The 22,854-nt window shown below is 39.4% G+C and overlaps 1 protein-coding gene across 2 annotated transcripts; it reads right to left on the bottom strand.

Moving 5' to 3' along the window:
* Positions 1-1,943: 1,943 nt before the first annotated feature.
* hrh2a (histamine receptor H2a) lies at positions 1,944-17,156 on the bottom strand. Of its 2 annotated transcripts, none has more exons than XM_040016577.1 (4): positions 15,809-17,156; positions 5,131-6,577; positions 2,665-2,836; positions 1,944-2,299 (listed from the first exon to the last, which is right to left on the bottom strand). In XM_040016577.1, exons 2-4 carry the CDS (start codon positions 6,149-6,151, stop codon positions 2,281-2,283), a joined length of 1,212 nt encoding a protein of 403 aa, XP_039872511.1. In that variant the 5' UTR covers positions 6,152-6,577; positions 15,809-17,156; the 3' UTR covers positions 1,944-2,280. The 2 variants fall into 2 exon arrangements, with proteins under 2 accessions (XP_039872511.1, XP_039872512.1); XM_040016578.1 differs by having other exon boundaries at positions 5,146-6,577.
* Between the last annotated feature and the right edge of the window lie 5,698 nt (positions 17,157-22,854).

Raw genomic sequence — 22,854 nt, 5'->3', positions numbered from 1 at the left:
CCAGCTGATCAATGATATCCCATCAATTTTATATAAGAACATATCAGCACTTAGTAATTTGCACGTTTACTCGACTGACTCCAAATGTCATCTTGCTGTCAGAACTCCCCTCTCAAACGATTTTAAGTTGTTCTTAAAATTTTGTTGCTTGTCAAAAAGCCCCGTTGAAGAGGAGAGAGCCTTTCCTGAAAACCATCCAAGTCTAGTATTTCCAAGCTTACATTTGCTATAAATTCCTTAAGTTATGTTTGGCATAAATGTCTGCAGCTGAACAAAGGCTCTTTTTGATCTTCATATTTTACATAGTCACGCGTGAAAGCAATGCCTTGCTAGAAGACATGAAGAATGAAATACGTATGAGATCTGTTCAGCATTGAGTAAGACAGACTTGAAACAATCAAAACTAATCCGTTATTTCTCTAGAGTTGAATTGAAGAAATGACTCTCCTAGCTATAAACCAAATAAGTGTTTCCATGTGGCGAACTGGATTGTAAAATCAGTTGTTTCCAGCTACAACCTAACATGCATGTATATATATTAGTATACACTTCTGAGTCATTCCTCAAAGGAAATAGCTTGAAGAATGGAGAAGGTTAAGTGTTAATGTGGCAACAGTTTGAAGCGATGTTTGCTGACAGCTGTGATGAATTGTTTCCAATGTGCTTGTGTTCCTTACCATACACACACGTTTTCTGCATCATCCCACAAGATAAGATCTGTTCATGCTTAACGGCCTGTATTGTCTCCAAAAACGGTGGTATGTATCATATTTTTTATTTGAGCTGCTCTTTATTGGTATGTTTGCTTTTTGAGGAACAGTGCATGCCATTTATTCAGTCCATAGTTACATTTACAGTATGATTCGATGCTTACACTTACCAGCTCTGTACCACAAAATGATAAACGGTAAAACAATATATGGAGGGGGCTCCATTCTTTAAAATCTACACATAACATTATTTCACATGCTACACATTGAAAGGTCACATATTTATCAACACATAAATAAGTGTAACGAGAGTCTATTTGTCACCTTCTCCCTTCCGTTATCTCATTTTATTGAACATTTTTAATTTAACACCAATTCTTCCTTTTTTTCCCATTCTGAAGACGTGGTATTTTGTATTCCCACTGGAGTGCACTCTTGTGTCAGGATATAAAATATCCAGTCCTTCATGAAATTGATGAACAACAAGTTAATTGGCTGGTCTGTGCTTCATTACTATCCACAGTTAGTCTGCTTAAGAGCATTTTAGGGCCATATGTTGCCCTGAGTGACAGTTGGCTGCAGTCAACTAATTGTGTTAAACAAGTTCAGTTTTAGTTCCGTCCAAGTAGAAGCAGCCTCATTTGTTTGGTCCTGGGTGGACTGAGCTGGCTGTGCGTGTGCAGTTGATTCTTACCGATGAGGCGTAGAGTTGCAGAGATCCTTATCTTTGTATTCATAAAGACACAAATGAAAAGGAGCAAAGGTTTGCTCGTCTATTCACTCACCGTTGGTAATGTATACATACATACGGGGCTACACATAAAAGTTTCAGGAGGTAGGACGGGTCCTGTGGAGGAAATAGCTGTATGCACAAAAAGAATACTGCAGTATTAATGTACAGATCAGACAGCTGACCCAAAAACACAACAATAAAATGATGTAATAAACTAAAAGAGAACTTGTAGTATCTGGTTAAAGTAATTACTGGATGGCAAACATGTTTGAATAATTATGTGCTTTAATGTAGATTTGATGGACTGTGTGTCTGCGCACACTCGTATGTGTGCTTGTTGCTACAGAGCTCTGTGCTCTCGTCGGCAATATGGGCGCAGATTTTGTCCTTTGTTGTTGTAACTGAGTCAGACTTTGAGCTCATGCACATAAAATGAACAATTAAGTCAATGATAGTCACAAAATGCATAGAAAGAAATGATAACAGAACGTGAAACTGGATAATGTAACTCCTTTATTCTGGAAGCAAATTTCTCAGCCTAATAAGCATATGGCAATATGGCCCGATGTGCTGCGGATGACACAGCTAAGATGTGTGTGTTACAGCTCGTTTGTTCTCAGCTGGACTGGTTTGTGGGGGCTATAGGGATGTCAGAATGTATTTCTACTTACATGATGTACTATGGATGTTTCTACTGTGATACTGGATGCTTCCAAATAGAGGGGGTTGTACATCTTTGTCTATCTTTTGTCTGTTTGTTGCCCTTTTGTCATCGACCTGATGGATTCCTGTTCTGGGTTGTTTTGTAAGCACACCATCCACCTCGCCAGCACAAGCTCAGCACAACCTGGGTTCACTGAAAAGAATGAAGAAAGACATATATGTGCATTTGTGTGAGTGAGAAGATTTTATTTTTCAGAGTATGACAGAAACACATTATATGATTTAGTGCAATGACATACTGAAAGCAGGGTATCATATAGAGCCAGGGTTTCTTTTTTCATAGCATCACATTCATCTGAATGTTGGTGCTGCAGCATTGTCACTCCAGTCTGGATGCAAAGCATGGTTTGTTTTTTTTTAAGTACTCAATTTATATATGATGAGGTTTGAGTCATGACTGTGCAGGCAATAACACCAGTGCTGACACAAACTCATCTGCAGCATTCTGTATTCATGTTCATGAAGCATAATGTAACAATAGCCTGAATAATAATTTACCTTCCATCACCACTGACATCTGTGGTAGCAGCGCCATTTGCAAATTGGATAGATGTTGTGGCTGTCCTGCTGCTCATTTCTTGAAGCATGACGTTTTGATGTGTTAGACCTGCTCTGCAGGTGGCAGGGGTGTGGCCGCACAGCAGCGTTACCTCTGTAAGCTGGTCTCTGGCTGAGGAAATTCAAGGTAAGATGGAAACTGGGGATAAGGATATACTGTAAAATGTATTGACACTATAATGTTTGCTGTCTTATACAAAACAGTCAGAAACCAAAAAATGGACTGGTACGTATGTGTATAGTGCATTTGTAGTCTTACTGACTTTAGGCTACAAGCCACATTTAACCATATATTCATACAAGGTTTTATTCTGTTGCTTTAAACACATTATCTACCTCACATCCGTGGCCATTTTTTATTTATTATTTCTGTCATGGCCAAATTAGAAAAACAAATTAACCTAAAATGCATGTATTTGAACTGTGGTTAAGTTGAAATACCTGAAGGAAACGCACTCAGGTAAAGGGAAGATGCAAAGTCCACACAGAAACCAGACACCAGAAACCTTCTTGCTGTAAGTGCTAACCTTTTCACCACCATGCCAGCTAACTCAGCTTTATTGATTTTGTACTCTCCAAGAAACTGATTTTTTTATTCCTTACTTAAACCTGGCAGTGTGACTCAAATATTTGTCCCTCATCAGAGTTTGCCCGGGTGATTACACCCTCATTAGCCAACAGCGAATGAGGAGGAGGTCTCGCTGCAGTCTGGAAATGGTTCTAATGTTGTTCAGCAAATTTTGGATATTTTTTGAAGCAGCTGATTAAAGTCATGAAGAAGGGTCCTTTTTATTGTGCTGTGGTGTACCATGCTCCATGAAGTTTTCCAGATTGGTTACAACTGGGGATTTTAACATACACATTAATGACAACTCTGACTTATTTGCCAGAGCTTTTATCAGCATCGCGAGTTACCAGCACGCTTATGGCCCCACGCATACCAGAGGACACAGACTGGAGCTTGTTTGTACTTTGAGTTTAAATGTTGTTTGGATTTGTTTTAGGAACATTTTTATTTCTGATCATCACTGTATTCTTTTTAAAAAATATTTGTGCCTTTCTCCCCACTCAGGTCTCAAATTTCAAATTGTTTTTCTGCTGATATTTTTTTATGCTTTCAATTTATTCTTATCCCCTAATAACAATATTAATCCTTTAATATATGTTTTAATAGTCATTGTCTTATCAGTTTAGATAAAGTATGTCCTGTTAAAAATGAGGACGTACTCTTCTCCTTGGATAATTTATTTATGGTTTAAGGTGTTCTCGTCAAAAAGTTGAACTTGTTTACCCATTCATTGCTTTCATTTAAATAATCTTTTAGTTTGTTTTAAAACTTCAGAAGAAATACAATGGCTGCTTGCTTTTCAAACCTAGTTTCAAAGACCAAAGGTAGTCCTAGGGTTTTATTTGACATTGTGATATTGTTACTCCTGCTCCACCTGCTGTCACAAATATTTCAAAAATCAATTATGAAAATGTTCATACTTTCTCTGCAGGAAAAAAAAACAAAAAACAGAAATGTGAGAAATAATAATAATTCAGCATCTTCACTGTCTGTTCCTGCCCCAGCTGAGCCTGTTATTTTAGGAAGATTTTTACCTGTTTCTTTTCTTTATCTGTTGAAATTAATTGAGTTATTGACATCATCCTCCTGTTCTCTTGATATTTTACCTGCAACTCAAAAATGTTTCATTTACTAGTATTGGTTCCTATGTGCCTACTGTAATCGAACTTCAGTGATGGCCGATCAAGTCCCTGCTTATTTAGTCACATATTTTAAAAAATATATTATATTTTTAAAGCTTAATCTTTCTCTTCTTAGCACTTTTAAGACTAATCTCAAAATTGTTGTTCATTGCTCACCCACTGAGCCTAACCTCTGCCTTTGATACTGCTGAACCTCACATTATGCTCTATAGACTGGGATACTGGGTGGGTGTATCAGGTTCTACTTTGTAGTGGTTCTTTTCATATCTGTCTGGATGATCCTTTGGTCTTCTTCCAGTTCTCTTATCCATGGTGTGCCACAAGGTTTGATTTTAGGGGCCTTTACCACTTCTGTTATATCAGCTCCCTCTTCAGAACATGGTGATGCATGCATTTTTAAGGATATTTCTTACCACTGCTGCACAGATGTCATTAAGCTGTATATTCTTTTTAAGCCCCATATGTTTCTACATTACAGATCTTGTACAGGTGTTGGATGGCTGACGGCCAACTTTTTCTCTAACATAATGAGGAGAAAATAGAAATCTTTGTTTGTGCCCCTGATAAATTTATGCATGGGCTAATAGAAACACTAGATTCACTTTCCACTTTTACAAGTGCTTTTAGTATCTTGTAGTAGTTTGTGATATTAATCTGGAAAACAGCTATAAAAGTACAAATGTTACTTTTACTTACTTTGAACAGCTTTACCTGCTGATACAGAAGGGGATATCTGCTGGCTCCTCCACCTGCTGTACATAGGGCATCGGCATCTCAGTAGATGGGTATAGGCTGACCTGAAGTCCCTGTTGAGGGCTCCGTAGAGGATTGGATTTAGGGCTGAGTTGGCATAGCCTAGCCACAGCACAATGGAAAATTCTGGCACTGTGCCAGGGTCTGGATGCTCCTGTAAGCCCAGCACTGTGAATAGGATGAAATAAGGTAACCAGCACACCACAAAAGCCCCAATCACTGCTGCCAGTGTCACTGTGGCTTTGTGCTCCCGCAGTGCCACAACTGTAATGCTGGAAATCACAGTGGTGGTAGTGGAAGAATTGCTCCTGCAGTTGTAGCTGGTGATGCAAGTGGGGCGTTCACTGACAATGCGCTTGGCCTGTGCACGTGCAATGCGAAGTATTCTGAGGTAGGTCCAGCACATAGCCACCAGAGGCAGGTAGAAAGTGAGGAGAGAGTCAGTAAGCACATACGGTCTGTTCAGTTCAAAACGACATTTCCCCTCCGAAGCCCAAGGCCCGTGGTTCTGCACTGTCCCGTTAACGGTGTTCCATCCCATTTGGATGGGCAAGAAAGACACGGCCAGAGACACAGTCCAGACACTCGCCATGGCTACAGCAACTCTCCACGGTAACACCAGTGATGCATATCTCAGAGGCATGGTCACTGCCAGGTAGCGATCGACACTGATTGTCAGGAGGGTGAGGATGGAGGCAGTGCACAACATAACATCCATGGAGATATAGAAGTTGCAGAAGACTGCGCCAAGTGGCCACTCTTCATTTAGCTGTAGGAGAGCAGAGAAAGGGAGGACTAAGAGGCCGAGCAGCAGGTCTGTCACAGCCAGCGACAAAATGAAACAGTTAGTGAGGCAGCGGAGACGTCGAGAGGCACAGACAGCCAGGCACACAAGTACATTACCAGCGACAGTCAGGAGGATGAGAAGGATCAAGATGAAGGCCAGCATTACTTTGGACAACATTATTGCTGTTGCTTCACTCGAGTCAATCAGACGACATCATGACCGCTGCTTTATGTGAACCATTGTCCTGTTTTTGTGTCAGATTTTAATCAGATGAAGGATGGTTGCTTCAAGGACTCTCATTGATTAAGTGCCACTTAAAATCTTGGCCACCCACATGTAATTCTTTTATCTCCAGCTCTCCCTGTATTTCCAATGTAGGTAGTAACTGATTGTTTCCTGTTGTTGAAAAACCTAAAAAGTATCATATGGACTGATAAGAACAGATTTTCCATACATACTAATGACAGTAAAAAAAAAAATAAAAAAAAATCCGACTGGCTGTTGGTTGGTTGTTGAATGGCTTTATGTCTGCAAGGCTGATTAACAGTGGTTCATGGTTCATCTTTCTGTCTTCAGCACCATTTCATATGGATATAGTGACACCTAGTGGGAAAAGACAAAAAGTACAATTAATAAGCCATTATGCCGTACAGTCACAGACACACTTCTACACTCACACGTCAAAAAGATGCGGCTTTCTTATACATTGGTTGTAACTGTAATTTATGTTATGTAACTGCTAATATACTACTACTGTAATAACCCTTTAATGCCTGCAATATTAAAGCAAAGGCAGCTAGTCAAACAAATGGTAGATGTCATATTAGGACAAACTGGGTTACACTGATAAGATCCTGTCCTGTTTGAACTGAGGAGGTCATGTGAAGGAGCATTTAATTACTTGTAAATTCAGATTTTGTTTGCCAGAGAGTTTGTTGTTTCTTCTTTGAAAACTTCAGTAGTGTGTCTTTAAAATGACACATATTAACCTGTTGAAATGTTGTTTAAGGTTGAAATTAGTGCTACATATGCTACAGCACCAGCAATGGCTTCACTTTTGTGCAGCTTTAGATGGTTGCATGCATGTCTGACACCTAATGTTTTAAATGTATAATGCATGATGCTAATTATTTCATTGTGAGCTTGCACATAATTAATTCATTACATGCATCATCATATTTTACATGTATGCCACTCTGTATTCTTTTATGCTTCCATTTTACAAACCTGTTTTCAAACAAACAGTCAATCTGAAAAAAAAAATTTCAGTTATCGGTAAATATTTAAATCAAGGGCGTCTTATACACAGCCTAATTGTTGATATGACTGGATATAAAAAGAGAACTAGAGTGTGTAAAAGATTCTGTAAAACAATATGTGAGCAAATTTTCTATCAATAGCAAGATATTAACATAATATATAATAATAATAACAACAAGAGCACTCAGAAAGTACAACTCCTCCATGAAGGGCAATTGCTAAAGTTTTATGTTTTTATTACAATATGATGACATCAGTCTGTTATGGCATCATTGTGTCGTGATAGGGCATCATAGTGAAAAATAAAAAGTGTGTTGTACAACTCTCTTTTTGCCCTTTTATATGATATGTTACTCAATATGTTTTCTCAAATGTTTTTTCAAGGACAACATTGACCTCGGGTGCTAAAAATGATGGTCAAGGTAAAATGCTTAGCCAACCTATAGGTACTCATTTCTCCTAGTATATTCCTGTGAAATTTGAAGACAATCCATAGATTTTTTTTTTTTTAATTTTTTTTGCTAATATGAAGTTTTCACTGGTTTTCACATTTGCTGTGCCCATGACCAACTTGATCCAAATTTTATCAAAATTAAATCAGCTCGAGATGTCATTTAAATCCACCATCACACAAAATTTGAAAATTATATCTTGAAAACTGTGGCCAATAGACTGCCAACAAATAGACAGACAGACAAACCAACAGAACCAATAATATGCTCCCTTCCTTCGAGGGAGGAATTTTAACAAAAAAAAAAAAAAGAGAGAGAGAAAATTGAGCAATCTCTGAATGCTAGTGGCAAAGACCATGACTAAATGGCTGTGATGTTCAGGCCTTCAGGTGCCACTTCATCCATAATACACAATACTGAGGTGGAAATCACTGCAAGGGTTTAGGAGCACTTCTGAAAACTGTTATTACTAAATCAAACTAAATTTTAAAGCAGAAAACCATGAAAAAAAATCTTTTTTTAAATTAAAAATGGATAGAAGTGAAGTCTTTCACTGTCTTGTGAGCAGAACAAGGAACGAGGTTCATATTCAGAAAGGAAAAGGAAAAGTTTGGGGAATTATTGGCTTATAGAAATGGCTGTCAGGGAGTTTTAGGATTACCTGAAATACCAAAACTTGCCAGCTATGGATATTTTTCCCTGCTTGGGTCAAATAGCCCTTGGACACCTGTTGGAGGAGTTTGTTAACTTTTGGAGGAAAGATCCACTCACAGGTTAGAACTCTACTCTGAAAGGCACTGGGAAAACCAGATCTAGGGCTCAAACATTTATTGTGAATATGATGCAACACCAGGTAAATGTCTCGGCACTGTGTGACAATGCACAGGCTTTGTTGAGGTCTAGCTTCCTATACTAGTTGTATTCTCACCTGGATGATTAGAAGAATCCAAGTTTAATGCACTTCTGCATTGGCTTTCCCTCTAAGTTATATCTTTTACAGTCTATCTCAACCTGAGTCTGAGTCTATAGATGGTGACAAAAGGTAAAAGGCTGTTGCTAAAGATGTGATTTATTTCTCTACAGGACAGGTTGTTCGCTACTGCAGGAACATCAGGAAGGTTCAGTGTTTCTATCACAGAGGAAGTGGAACTTCTTTTTCGAATGCTGTGGTTACGCCAGCCTTCTAAAACAAACATGGCAGGGACCTGAATACTTTCTAAAGTGACTTTGTGCCACAATGGTAATACACAGCACAGTGCAAAAGTCTTAAACCACCCATCATTTCTCTATATTTTGCTGGGAAAATGGGTGATGAGTGCACTGATTTATTGAAACATGCAAACTTGAATAGAAATATGGTATAAGTACTGTATACGGTGACAAGTATAATTCAAAAAGAGAGTGGTTATTCTTCAGCACAGCCTGAACTCTCTTGTAATTTCTTCAAGTAGTCTTCAGGAATAGGTCTCCAGGCTTCTTGGTTGACATTCATATTCTCTTCTTTGGATGTTTCCTGCCTTTTGTTCCATTTTCTGGCAAGATGATCCCACACTGCTTTGATTTGAGGTCCAGGTTGGGCAGGTCAGTATTCCATTATGTGTTTTTCTATCAAGGTATCCTTTTATTGCATTGGTAGCATGGAGAGGATCATTATCATGCTGAAAAATGAAGCTGCTGCTAATTAGACATTTTTCAGATAACAACAATTTGTAAGACCTGCAGCGACTGATTTTCAGTACATTTTTCCTCAGTGTCACACATTTCTACCTGTTTCCTTTCCTGTTTCCTCATGGCCACTGGAAGCTTATTGGCCTTACTAGCATGTGACCCACATATGCAAGTCTAATGCAGTGTCCTGATTTAAATGTGCCCAAAGGTTATTCACTGTGTCCTATCTTCATCTTATTCCCAGCTTTCCTGTCTTTGCCTGTCACAGTATGGCGAGGGCAGACTGTATGAATTGATGAGAAGGACCCAAAACGCAGACTCCAAGGAACAGGGAACAAAACTTGAATGTTAACAAAAAGCGAGCCATTTAATGAGGCTGGTAAAAGGTACAAACAAAAGGCAAGGCAAACTGAAGCAAAATTAACACAAACCTAAACTGGGGAATCTAAACCACAATATGAAAAACCCTGGACATGAAACCTGGTGTAAAGAACATGGCGTGAACAACAGACGACCTGACAAGGGATGACTGAAGACACACGGACTAAATACACACAGGAGGATAATGAGGGAAACGGAAACACATGGGGAAACAGCTGACACACATGAACATAACGACGTCACAAGGGGAGAGTAAAACTAAAAACATTGAACATAGGAACACAGGACCCCTTCAAAATAAAACAGGAAACATAATGAGACGCAGACATGACAACCTGAACTTGACAACATAAGACACAGATATGAAACACATGAAGGGCAAGGGAGACTTAACAGGGGTTGGAAGACACAAGAGGAAGCTAATAACAAATGAAAAGAAAAAATAACGAACTTAACCATATACTATAAACATCAAAATAAACTAAAACTCAAAACACTAAGTCATAAGAACCAGGATCGTGACATTTGCCCCGCTGTCCTATCACAATAACAATAAAAATAAAAACATTTTAAAAATATATATCAAGAAATAGAATGGCATCTTCACAGTGCCCATTCTGATGAGGATTCAGCAAACAGTAGATGAATCAACTGAAGGAGAAGACGCATCTCACAGATTCTGTATCAGGTCTTTTGCAGTATTTTCTGCATTTTTTTAAAAAAAAGACATGATTTCACATACTGTTCATCTGCTAAGGTAGTTTTAAAGCCATTCTTGTTTTGTTCTCCACATCTCACGTTTTCTCCAGTTTTTAAAGGTCACACTGCACACCATGCAGCGATATACCACCAGCTAACACATCTTCGGGAATGACGTAAAAATACTATTTTGGGGGGTCAAACTTGCCTTTTGTCATAGATTAATCTAAAGAACACTGAAAAAATTATGTGCTTTTGTACCAGGCTGCTAATAACAAAATACCTAAAGATACAATTTAGTTTAAAATTGGTTCTCCTCATTGCTAAGTAGTCTGTAATGAATAGACCCAACGTTGGTTCATCCCTTGAGTTAGGTGTCTTTTTATGCTTAAATAATTCATCGGTCAGTGTTAAGGGGTCAAATAAACAAAACAACATAAAAGCTTTCCTCTGAAAATGGACAGGGACTGGACTGAGATGAGTGAATCAACAACTAATTGTCAAAGAAGAAATTTCGAATGACCTTCAGAAAGCTTGGAAAACAACTGTTCAAGACCACTTATCCAAAATTACAAGAAAATCTGTCTCCTTGGAAGCAAATTAGAAAGAAATGAAGAGGGGCGGGGGGGCTTAAGACTTTTGCACAGTACTCTATGTAGTTTTCCATTAATAAATAACAACCTTGAATGACAAATTATTCAAAGCTTTACATCCAGACGTTAATGCTTTGTTTTCTACATAGACCTTGTTTACAGATTTACAGAGCGGTATTTCTACTCTGAGAACACTAATGACATGTCGGCTTACGCTTTTAATGTGTGCCTGGTGGAATGTGGAAAACCACTACTAGATAGGTAAGAGAGATTGTGTGTGGGCAATGTGTGTCTATTAAATGTGGTTGCGTCAGTAGGTGGTGGGTAATGTTTGCCTCTCTGTTTTCTAACACTGTAATGGATAATGGGAGATTTGCCAGACTGGGTTCAGTGCCACTTGCTTATCACATTAGATAAAGATGCTGAGACTCTGGGCCGATGGCTTCAAATCAAGACAGGAAGAAAGAAAATTACACGACATAATGAAAAGAAATGTTTTAATTAAATCTGGTTTCACAGAAACCAGCACCAAATCTGTAATCTTTGAACTCTTCTAATCTGCACATTTCTATGACTTACTCAGCACTGAGCTACATCCAGAGCAGGGGTAGGCAACTCCAGGCCTCGAGTGCCGGTGTCCTGCAGGTTTTAGATCTCACCCTGGGTCAACACGCCTGAATCAAATAATAAGTTCATTACCAGGCCTCTGGAGAACTTCAAGACATGTCGAGGAGGTAATTTAGCCATTTAAATCAGCTGTGTTGGATCAAGGACATCTAAAACCTGCAGGATACCGGCACTCGAGGCCTGGAGTTGCCTACCCCTGATCCAGAGCAAACACCGATAACAGAGCCACTAACGCATGAAGTGCATTTCCTAAATGCACGAGCCTTTATGTCTCACAGAACAACAGACAGACCCCAAATTTCACCTGTTTACATCATCAAAATGTGTCACTCACTTTGTCTCTCATGCACATTTTCTTGCAGAGAGCTAGGAATAGATTTGGCTTGCTTTCAACACAGGCCTTACAGGCCTTACAGTCATTTTTTTTAAACAAGGGCAACTTTATCACAATCTTGGGCATACCATACAGGAAATGTATATATACGCTATGTATGCGTGTGCTTTTCTTACTTGCTCTGAGCTCAGTGCATTAGCTCAACTTTCCATGTCACAGTGCATGTGTGAGAACTTAACTGTGCTTGCTTCCTGTGTTTATCTTTGCATAAACATTTATGTTTTAATTTTAAAAATTATATTATTATACAGCCTTGGCCAGTCACTTATAGTAAACACATAATTTATTTAGCACAAGATGCAAAAGACCCACGTACATTTGTCTTTCATCAGTATAAAGTCACCAATAGTCTGTGTAGATAGTAAAAAATAAAGTCAGTCAGTGTCATTCACCTTAATGCTGGGAAACAGAATGTGATGATGTTTAAAAATGAAAAAAAAAAAAAGATTTAAAAAAAAAAATCCCTCATTTAGACACTTTATTACTGACCATCTGTTTTCTTTCACAAACCACTCATTAGTTGTCCCTAATGGAAAGCAATGGTGAGTGCTACTGCAGCTGTATGCACTATATAATAACACACATTCATGCATGCACATGTAGGTCTGCACTGACACACTAACATGACCCAAAACATATGTCTTGGTAATGGATTTTGAGGACCGTAATGGATTGTAATGACTGCTGAGTATTTTGTTTTCCACGGGATATAAAAGGCTGCACTATCCTCAGAAGTTTCTTGCAAAACAACAGTTTAAAAAAAAATGTTTTCAGGTGTTGAGGAAAAGGGTCGCATGGGTTTGTGGATATGAAAACAGCACTTTAAGAGTTCATCCTGTGTTTAATAAGGTGACGTCCAGTATTTTGAGGACTTAAGAGAGATGAAATATAAAGTGATTAACTGTTAATTGCAGCAATATTTTCCTGTCTTTGTCTTCTCAATGTAGGGAGATATAAATGAGCTGAAGAGGCTTCATCCTGTCTCACCCAGATCTTTCTTTACTCAGCAAGCTTGTGAAAAGAGTCCAATTTGGGTATAAGGATGAAAGGCAGGCAGAAAAGTACTTAGAACAGTGGCTCTTTACCAGACATGGTCTAAGCTCTGGGATGAGTAATGGAGTTATTTATCTCTCAGCTGGGACTCTCTGCCTAAATTGTGATATTCTCCAAATACCAAGTGTTCATCCTCTGACCTCTTTTTTTTTTTTTTTTGCTCGCCAGATGCGTCTTTTTAGAAATAAACTAATAATAAATGGATGCTCCTCATCATCCCAATAGGTAATCAAAGTAATCACATCTATTGTGATAAATGCAATGTAATGTCTTTTGAATATGTTTAGATTAATCTACCCTCTCAACTGACTCCAAAAGGTAATTTCACCCCCTGCTGAATTGCAAGGGGTGAAATTGCCTTTTCAGACTGGTTGCTACCGACTAGTCATGGATCCAAGGAATAACTCAGCTATACATTCATTTATGTTTCAGGAAGTATGGCAATGGCCTGAGATTGTGCGCTGAATCAAATCTCTTGTTTTGCTATGAATTCATGCATTTTTGAGTAACATATTTATTTGATTATGATTGGACAGCAGCTAAGTGGTTAAATTATTCAACGGCAAAAAGAAGATTAGACTGTACGGCAGCTGGTGCGATTCTGAAAACGTCTTTTTTTTTTCAACTATCATCAGATCAATAAACATTTGTCTAGTGCTAAAGAGGACTACTGATGTTGAAAGTAACTCGTGGATCATGTGCATATATTGTCCATTAGAGAAACATAATACAATCAGGAATACAAATCTTTAATTCGTCTTAATACAGTTTAATTGGGTATCAAGTACTTGGCTCACTGACTTCCTCTGTTTTTGCAAAGCAATCTTTGGCTGTCTGCTTTGTTGTGAATGTGTGTGCATGTTTGTCTGTGTGTATGTGTTCACATTTGTCTTCCTGCTTGCCTTTGTTTCTGTCCTTTGGTCTGGGGTGCTTGGTAGGCTAGCTGTTGTGTATTCTAACCAGTGAAGGAAAGCTGTGGAATCCTGATGAAGCATGGAAATGAAACACACTGCGACAGACACGACTGCAGACAGACAGGGGGATCAGATGCATAAAATATGCATAGACACTAACAGCATGCTTTGCTGTGGTACACGCATGCGCACACACACACACACACACACACACACACACACACACACACACACAAATGCAAGTTTGGGTCACACGGGGGTGATTGATTGCACTCAATATGTCATGCTTGACCTTGCCAGATCACATCTGTCATGTTATCATTGCAGCCATATAGAGTCCTTTACAGAAATAATGTTGTGTAATGTGGGTTAGACACACACAGACTTAAAAAAAAAAAAAAAAAAAAAAAAAAGACCAAATCTGCACGCAACTGTATCAGCTGGGATATCCCAGCTGATACAGTTCATAAAGTTACCAGCAGCACATTTGAAAGGGAACTGCTGAACTGCTGAACAGCAAATAAGATGCGGTGACCATGATATGACACTAAACCACATCCTCTTGCTATTCTTGTAACCGTTTCTCATTCTTTGCTCACTTAGGTGTAACATCCAGTTTGAGCTGTGTATGTGGCGACCTTTTTTTAAATAACTGCACACTTTAATTTTATATAGGCCAGCTTAAGTCAGAGTTTGTATATCTTGCTTTAAATGTATGATATTGCATGTTTCTCGAAGAAACAGCAATGGTGTTTTAAAACAAAGTGGGTATCATTAGACGTGACTGCACAATGGCTGAAAGAGCATAGCTAGTCCTTCCTTAACTCCATAAAAATCAATGAAACCAGTGCAACAGTTAAAAGCCAGATTGTCTCAGTAATCTCTTATATACAAAGTGATTTACAACAAAATAATATTATTAGATATAGCCAATATTAAATGCCTATAAATACCAAATGTAACCTTCTGGAAATCACTAATTTGAAAAAATAGAATCAGGAATTTAATTATTTTGATTTTTATCAGATTTTATTTCCCAATACTCCTACAGTTTAAGGGATAAAATCATTATATTTTGTTTATCAGCAACTCCAGGAAGACTTTATGGATAATAGGACAATAGGACAATGCATAGTAATGTACATAGTAATGTACATGCTAACAAGTACATGCTAATATGTAACGGCAGACATATTTGTTATGTCTTGTTATGTCACAGACCTTCAAAGTGTAAAAGAGAAATTATCACACAAAGAATAATCTCACTTCCTCATATTCAGAACTGATTACATGACCTCTTTGTATATTTGTCTTTGTGCCTAGTTCACATGTTCACATCAGGCTCAGAAGTGGCCCAGCTGAATGCTACACAGCTGCAAACCTCTGACATCTGACAGTTTCTATTCATGACCACGTCACTGCCCACATACGTACTGCTTCTATACTTTTTTTTCTCCTCATCTTTGCATTTAAATTCAATAAACTATAAAGAAAATCTGATATCAGACCATAAAAAGAGACTTAAATTGAATTTGCACTGACTGTGCTGTCAATTAAATACGGTTTCATCACCTATTTGACCAATCTTAAATGAATTTAACTTTTTTTATTTCTATTAATTAGCATTCTTGCTTGGCTGCTGAAAAGCACTCAAATAACACAGTGCAGATCAAATATTAACTCAAGCTTGATTATGCTGCCTGGCTACAGCATTCGCCGTGTTTTCACACGTAGCTCATTTAAATTTGAAGACATATTAAACAGCAAGTATAAATTAGGAAACTATCACTCACCTCAGCGCTTCTTCTCCTCGTCTGTGATGACTGCCCTCGTTACACTGCTCTGCTCCCAGAGCGAACCACAGTCTTGCTCGTGAAGTGTGTGCATTTGTGTGCATAACGAGTGTGTAAGTGTGTGTGGGAAAGAGAAGAGAGAAAGAGGAAGGGAGTAGCAAGTCCTCGTACAGCTCCATTCCTCTCTCTCTCTCTTTTCCCTTTGCTCTCTGTGCGTCTCCTATTGTTGTCGGCTCAACTCCTCAGGGTAATTTGCTTTTGAAATTATTTTAATGACACTGCCATTCTCTTGTCACATCTTATAAATTGTATGTGCCATATGCCAGAACAAAGAAGATTCTCCTCAACAGTTTGATCCAGACTGGCCGATATTACCTGAATAAATTAGGCAACCTGTTGTATTCAGCCTTAATGGAATGCCCAATAAGTCCAGTATGGGTTGAGAGACTCATACAGGAAGGCATGGTATTTGCGCTTGTGTCGTTTCTTGCCTTAATATTTCTTACTGATCTAAATTCTTCTGCTTTATAAACTTTCTCTGAGAATTGGAACCAGATGGGCTGGAGTGATATCAGTGACCCATTGGGTCAGAGAGATTTCTAAATCAATCTTCCTATTTCTGGCGCAGCTTTTTAGTCAGCCTTTGTGCCTATTTTTCACATGCTTTGGCTTCTAGTGTGGCTTAGATCTCTTTTCCAATGCTAATTTATCTTCCAAACTTCAGTCTGAACAATCAAAAGTCATTGTCACTTCTCTTTTCATACTGTGTTCCTTTTTTTGACTCCCCGTCTCAGTGCACGTGGCCTAGCTCGTATCATAGCTGGGACAGAATTCAGTCTCCCTTTGTCTCGTTTTGTGCTTTCTCTTCCTGTTAGAGAGGCTCCCTCTGCCTGCTGCTTCTTTTTATTCCTTCAGCTGTACATCAGTTAATCTCTGTTGCATCTCTTTTTTATTCCATGCTATGCACCTTTAAGCCCTACCTTATTTTCCTCCTCCTTGAGTTCCAGTTTATTTCCACTACAAAACTATGAGATAACATATCTTTTGTCATCCATTATCTCTCTCTCCTTCTCACTTCGTATATCTATTTTTCTCTCATTGCCCTTTTTTGTGTACACAAATGTTGTCAGTCATTTCTAGGTGCCGATTCCTAATATTTCACCTTTTTTCAGTGTTATATCAATAGCATGTCTCAGTCTCACACCATGTTTCCATAACAACAAGATTTCTACAGGACCTTCTGGTATTTCGTAGATGGTGGCGAGTACCTGACTGGCATTCCTAACTTGGAGTCAGTTCTGAGTTAGGACTGCCAATGGCTCTGTTTGTGATGCATATTAAAAATAAGGCTGTGGATGGATACCTTTTAGCTCCAGTGCTTTTACAGCAAGTTAGAGAAATAAAATAATAAAATAAACTATTTAAGCTGGCAGAAAGTATGCGAAAGGTAGTTGGCAGTGAAACCCCATACACTCATTGGCTACTTTATTTGGTGCACCTGTGCAATTCCTCGCTGTCGCAAATATCTAATCATGTAGCAACAATTTTAGGGATTTAGACATGGTCAGGATGACCTACTGAAGTTCAGAGCACGAGAATGAGAAAGAAAAATGATTAAAGTGACACTGAACTTCGGATGGCTGCTGGTTTCTGAAATATCAGACTATCCAGATGAGGTGAAACAACAGATCTGCAGATGTACTAGGAATTTACCACACAACCAACACTAGGGTTTATAGGGTTTGCAGATAATGACCCAAAAAGAGAAAATATCCAGTGAGCTGCAGTTTTCTGGATTTAAATGCCATGTTGACATCGGACAAGAATGGCCGGACTACTCAAGCTGATTTGGTGTAGCAGTGGAACGTGGAGAACATAATTACTTAATAAGTTACAGTTAGTTTCGTGAAACTGTGATAAGATGACCCTGCAAGTACTGAAGCAGAAGCAAGAAGAGCCTTGATGTCCTCAAAGGCTTTTTGACAGTGATCTGACCACTAGAACTTAACTTTGGGAGTTACATTAGTAAAAGGAACCACAGAAGAGAATTTTTTAAAAACTCATGGTAAAACTCCATTCCAAGAAATCACGGACATTGTCTCTTAGTAGTGGTAGGAAGGAACTCAAGAGCCTCCACTTTGGCTCTGAAGGGATGTGCGTTCTCTTGTTCAACCACCTTAACCAAATAGGTGGCCTTAGAAAACTCACATTTGGCAAGACTCATTCTAACATTTGCCTTAATTAGATGAACAAAGCCTGGATGCACCTAAGATGATCTTGACAGGTGTTGCTATATAAAACTACATCATATCAATACAGCACACCCTTCCAAACCAGAAACGATGCAGTTCGTCTGGCACTGGAATGTGGCAGGAGGATTTCTCAACCCAAATGGCATAACTGTAACTGAAAATAATTCAGCTGGTGTGATAAAGGATGCAATTTCTCTAGCATGTGGTGTCAAAGTGGATGGGAACATCGAACAACAACGCAGTGTAATAATTGAGCATAGCCCATCCTTTCTAGATTATTCTAGAAGGGAAGGGCTATGCTATTCTATATGTCCTAACATTAAAATCAAGATTATTCAAAGACACTTAAGACAACCCTGTTCGAAACCTTTAGATTTCTCTAAGACCTCTCCAACTACTCCCAACTGGATCTAAGCAGTTCCCTGGAGTAGAAATGATGTAGTTCAGTTCTACGAACTGGTGAAAATAGTAGGAGCACACATTTCCTTGTAAAGGCGAATTAACAAGAGGCAAAGGGTCAACACTTGGTCCCCTAGGCCAGGGGTTAGCAACCTTTAGCACCCAAAGAGCCATTTGGACCCGGTTTCCACGCAAAAGAAAACACTGGGAGCCGCAAATACTTTTTGACATCTAAAATGAAGATAACACTGTATATATTGTTTTTTACTTTTATGCTTTGTGTGAACAACTAAGGTGTGTTGCTTAAATCCATGAAGTGCTACAGAGAAAATTACATTTTATTTATGTAATTAACACATTTTGAACTCTTAAAGAAATATAACAAAAGGAAAGACGCCCAGCTGAACTAAAATGATCCATGTAGCAAACAAAGGCAGGGGAGGCGGACGCACCTGAGCGGCACCCGCAATCACGCCTCGCCGCCTTGACGTCTGTGCTATCTATGCTGTTTGTGTTGGTGTGTGTCGGGCTGTGAGCTTTAACACCGGCTGTATACGTACAGCAACCGTGTGTGAAACGTGATGTCATGGGGGTGGGCGTGGAAAGGATTTTGGAAAAGATAGATATTGGCATTATTGCAGGCAAACCAGCCAATAAAATGGATGAAACACATCGTGACTGGGTCCCAGCGCTACACAAGGGACCTGCTTCAAACATACCACCATGCCAATCAGATTACTTCTTCCATGTGAGGGTGAAGAGGTGACCCTTCTGGATAAGATGGTGAAGGTTTGCTGCGTTTGGTGAACAGTGTGGTAGTAAAACCAGGGCAAAATGAAACCTGCTCCTGTTAAATATTCTTAAGTCTTGTGCTGTATAAATAGCGGTATTTTTTCAAAAGATACAGTAAATAAAGTAATGTTAGAAGTGGGTGATATCATGTAAACACCGTCATGATTTTGTGTAAACATTTTGTCATTTGTAAACTATAAATGACTTGGATTCTACACTGTAACTGATGTGATGTTCTACAAAGTGGTTTTAATTAAAAAAAAAAAAAAAAAAGAGGCAAAAATTAGTTTGTTTCTTTATTCAACTTTTGAACAGTGGTACTCAGTCAGTACATATTCAGTAAATGCAAATTATTTACATGGCAGTGCACTACAGGCATAAATCTAGACCCCTAGAAAAAACATTATGGGTCATCCCGCAACCCACAGCTTTACTGTGCTCCAGCAAAGTATCCAATAGCAGTGACAACTCCTCCACAGTAGCAGGTGGAATTTTTCTTTTTTGAGGACGGCTCCTTTTACCATTCTTTTATGACTGGTCTGTGTTTCTGCTTCGGACTGAAGGTCAGACGTATCACAGTGTTCATGTAGATATCTCTATAAATCAACATCATTTCAACGTCCCTATAGTAAGACCGTCGGTTTACCACAGTATTTCAATGTTGTTACAACAGTGGCATTTCAACCCTGACCATAACGACGGATCAGATGAAAAATCAACATCAATTCAATGTCGTCTTGCTATCTGGGCAGATATGTAGACTAGTTTTTAAATCCAGTAGGACCAGAAGACCCCTGTCCTGCTGTAACACTCCTTAAACATCCATCCATCCATCTTCTTCCGCTTTATCCGGGGCCAGGTCGCAGGGGCAGCAGCCTAAGCAGAGAAGCCCAGACCTCCCTCTCCCCAGCCACCTCCTCCAGCTTATCCGGAGGAACACCAAGGCATTGCCAGGCCAGCCGAGAGACATAATCTCTCCAGCGTGTCCGCATCACTGCGGCCGCACCAATCCATCTGTCGATCTCCGGCTCCCTTCTCCCATCACTCGCGAACAAGACCCCGAGATACTTGAACTCCTCCACTTGGGGCAGGAACTCATCCCCGACCCGGAGTGGGCCCATCCCTGGAGCCAGGCCCGGGGAGGGTGCCTGAGGGCGAGCGTCTGGTGGCCGGGCCTTAGTCCATGGGGCCCGGCTGGGCACAGCCCGAAAAGGGGACATGGGCCCATCCTCCCCCAGGCCCACCACCCGCAGGAGGCGCCGAAGAGGACGGGTGCATCGTGTGCCGGGTGGCAGCCAGGAGCGGAGACCCTGGCGGACTGATCCTCGGCTACCAAGACTGGCACTCCTCAAACATTGTGACCAAAACCCAAGTCATTTGGACTAAAGTCAGTGCTAGACTGAGCTACTTCTCTGTTCAAAAGTCAAGTCACCAAAACTTAAAGTAGAACTTACTCAAGCCTGCACTGGCGACCCCATCACGCCTTATTCAGTAACCATATCATCATGCTTTGAAACACTAGACTGTTTCAACTAATAGTTTTGTTACACCAACTCAGCTGTTAAAGCAGTCAGTAAAGCATCCTTAAAAGCCTGTCTGTAAAGATTAAAACGTACAACAATCTTCAACACTGATCTCTTTTACATTTATTCAAAATCGCCTCACTTAGATAATCCACAGACTCTGCTACTGTAGCCATCATTTCAACCTGAAAAAAAGCTACTAGCACTGACTTTGCTACTAGTTATTTGCTACCACAGTACAAAACAAGACACACCACTCAATAATGGCAAGCTGAAACATCCCCCCACCCAGCTAACTGCCTCTCAACCCTAGTCTTCATCCCATGACATATACTTAAAACACAAAACCCACTTGCGTCATTTAAGTTCCAACTATGCTGTTGTTCACCTAGACAGGAAAGTGACACAAGGTCTTAATCCGGTTCTGCACAAAATAACATAAAAGAGCAAGCCAACTAGCCCACAAGTAGACCGAGTTGCTTATCCCTGCAGGGAAAGTTAATCTAGAGAAACTCCTCTACTATCGATACCATCCCAAAATAACCCGACAGCAAGTCAACCATGCAGCCCAAGCAACAACTGCCTCACACAAGGGCATTCTACAGAACACGTCAAATTTACCATTACTCCAATAACAGACCCAGGCCAAATAGAAACAAAAGCAACCACCAACAGGTGGTGATCTCCCTCCAAACCTGCCTGCAACTTAGTCCTTAGTAGTTGGTATTAGCACCCACTTTGTTATAAGGGACTCTAGCGTGCGACAAAAGAGGGATTCTATACAAGTAGGATATGCATTACCTATTTTATTTACAGAAGATGGAAACAAAAAGAGGAGTAAATTAGTGCTGCAATATATGCTTTGTTGGGTGACTATAGGAGCTGAAGTGCGTCAGTCAGAGCGCCTCCTTACCATGTGAGGACAGAGAAAGAAACAAGGTTGGCTCTTCATATACACTGAGTCACAAACAGCCCCTGATGACAGCCAGCTGGCAAGAATTCATATTTTCCACCCATGAGTCACATGACCCAACAAATCAGACTAAGGGTCATGTGCTGTAAATGGCACTTGCTGAGCAGTGCATACCTTTGAAAATAGTTTCTCATCTTCCTCTTCTGTACTCATTCTTTCTCCATCTCTCAGGCTTGCACATTGTTTGTTTGCTCACCCAAGGAAATACTTTTAGCTAGCTGACACACTTTATGTCAAACTAAACAGAAACGTTTTTGTGTATTTGATTTGGATTTGTTGAGCTACTTGGAAAGAATTTGAAATTGCATTTGAAACCTCCTACTTTAAAAACAATTACTTTTTATGCTCACTGTCTTCTTTAGTGATGAAACATCATCACATGTGCACCTTGAACGCATCACAGGGATGAGAAGAAAATAGGCATGTTTTGAGAGTAAATAACAACCTGTGGGATGTCTTTATTTTCCTACTACTGAGCAAGTATATGCATGCCATCATATATTATCTAAGAGTAATATTAACAAAGAGTTCACTGTACTCAAATGGCCCCCATAGTCATTAGATCAGTCCAATAGGGCAGCTTTGAGATTTGCATCATGCAGATTTTCCTCATGGAAAAAAGTCTGCAGTAACTGTGTGATGCTATCGTGTCAATATGGATCAAAATGTCTGAGGAAAATTTCCAGCACATTGTTGAATCTATAGAGCCATAACGAAGCCAAAACTACTAGCAAGGTATAACTAACAAAGTGACCAGCGTGTGTAGTGTCTAGTCTATGTCAACACTATGTTCAGAAAACAATATATACTGATCAGCCAATCAATCAGCCAAATCTTTATTTCGAACATGTAAGTAACAAGTGTTAATACATACAAAAACAAATAAACACAAAATAGCTGGAAGCCTTTCTACTCACAAGGAAAACCAAAAACCAAAAAGCTGACCATTTCCCGTTCAAAAAGGAGCAAGAGGAAGCAAATACTTCTTACTGATAAGATATAAGTAAATATTTGAAAAAAACCAAACAAACAAACCATTTAAGAGCTCTAGCCCCCTCTTCTGGATTTTCTTTTTGACCCATCCATACAGGTTTTTTTTTCATGTGA

Source organism: Simochromis diagramma, unplaced genomic scaffold (genome assembly GCF_900408965.1).
Source record: "Simochromis diagramma unplaced genomic scaffold, fSimDia1.1 OVJJ01000685.1, whole genome shotgun sequence".
NCBI classification, from domain to species: Eukaryota; Metazoa; Chordata; class Actinopteri; order Cichliformes; family Cichlidae; genus Simochromis; species Simochromis diagramma.
This window is presented reverse-complemented; position numbering and strand designations above follow the sequence as displayed.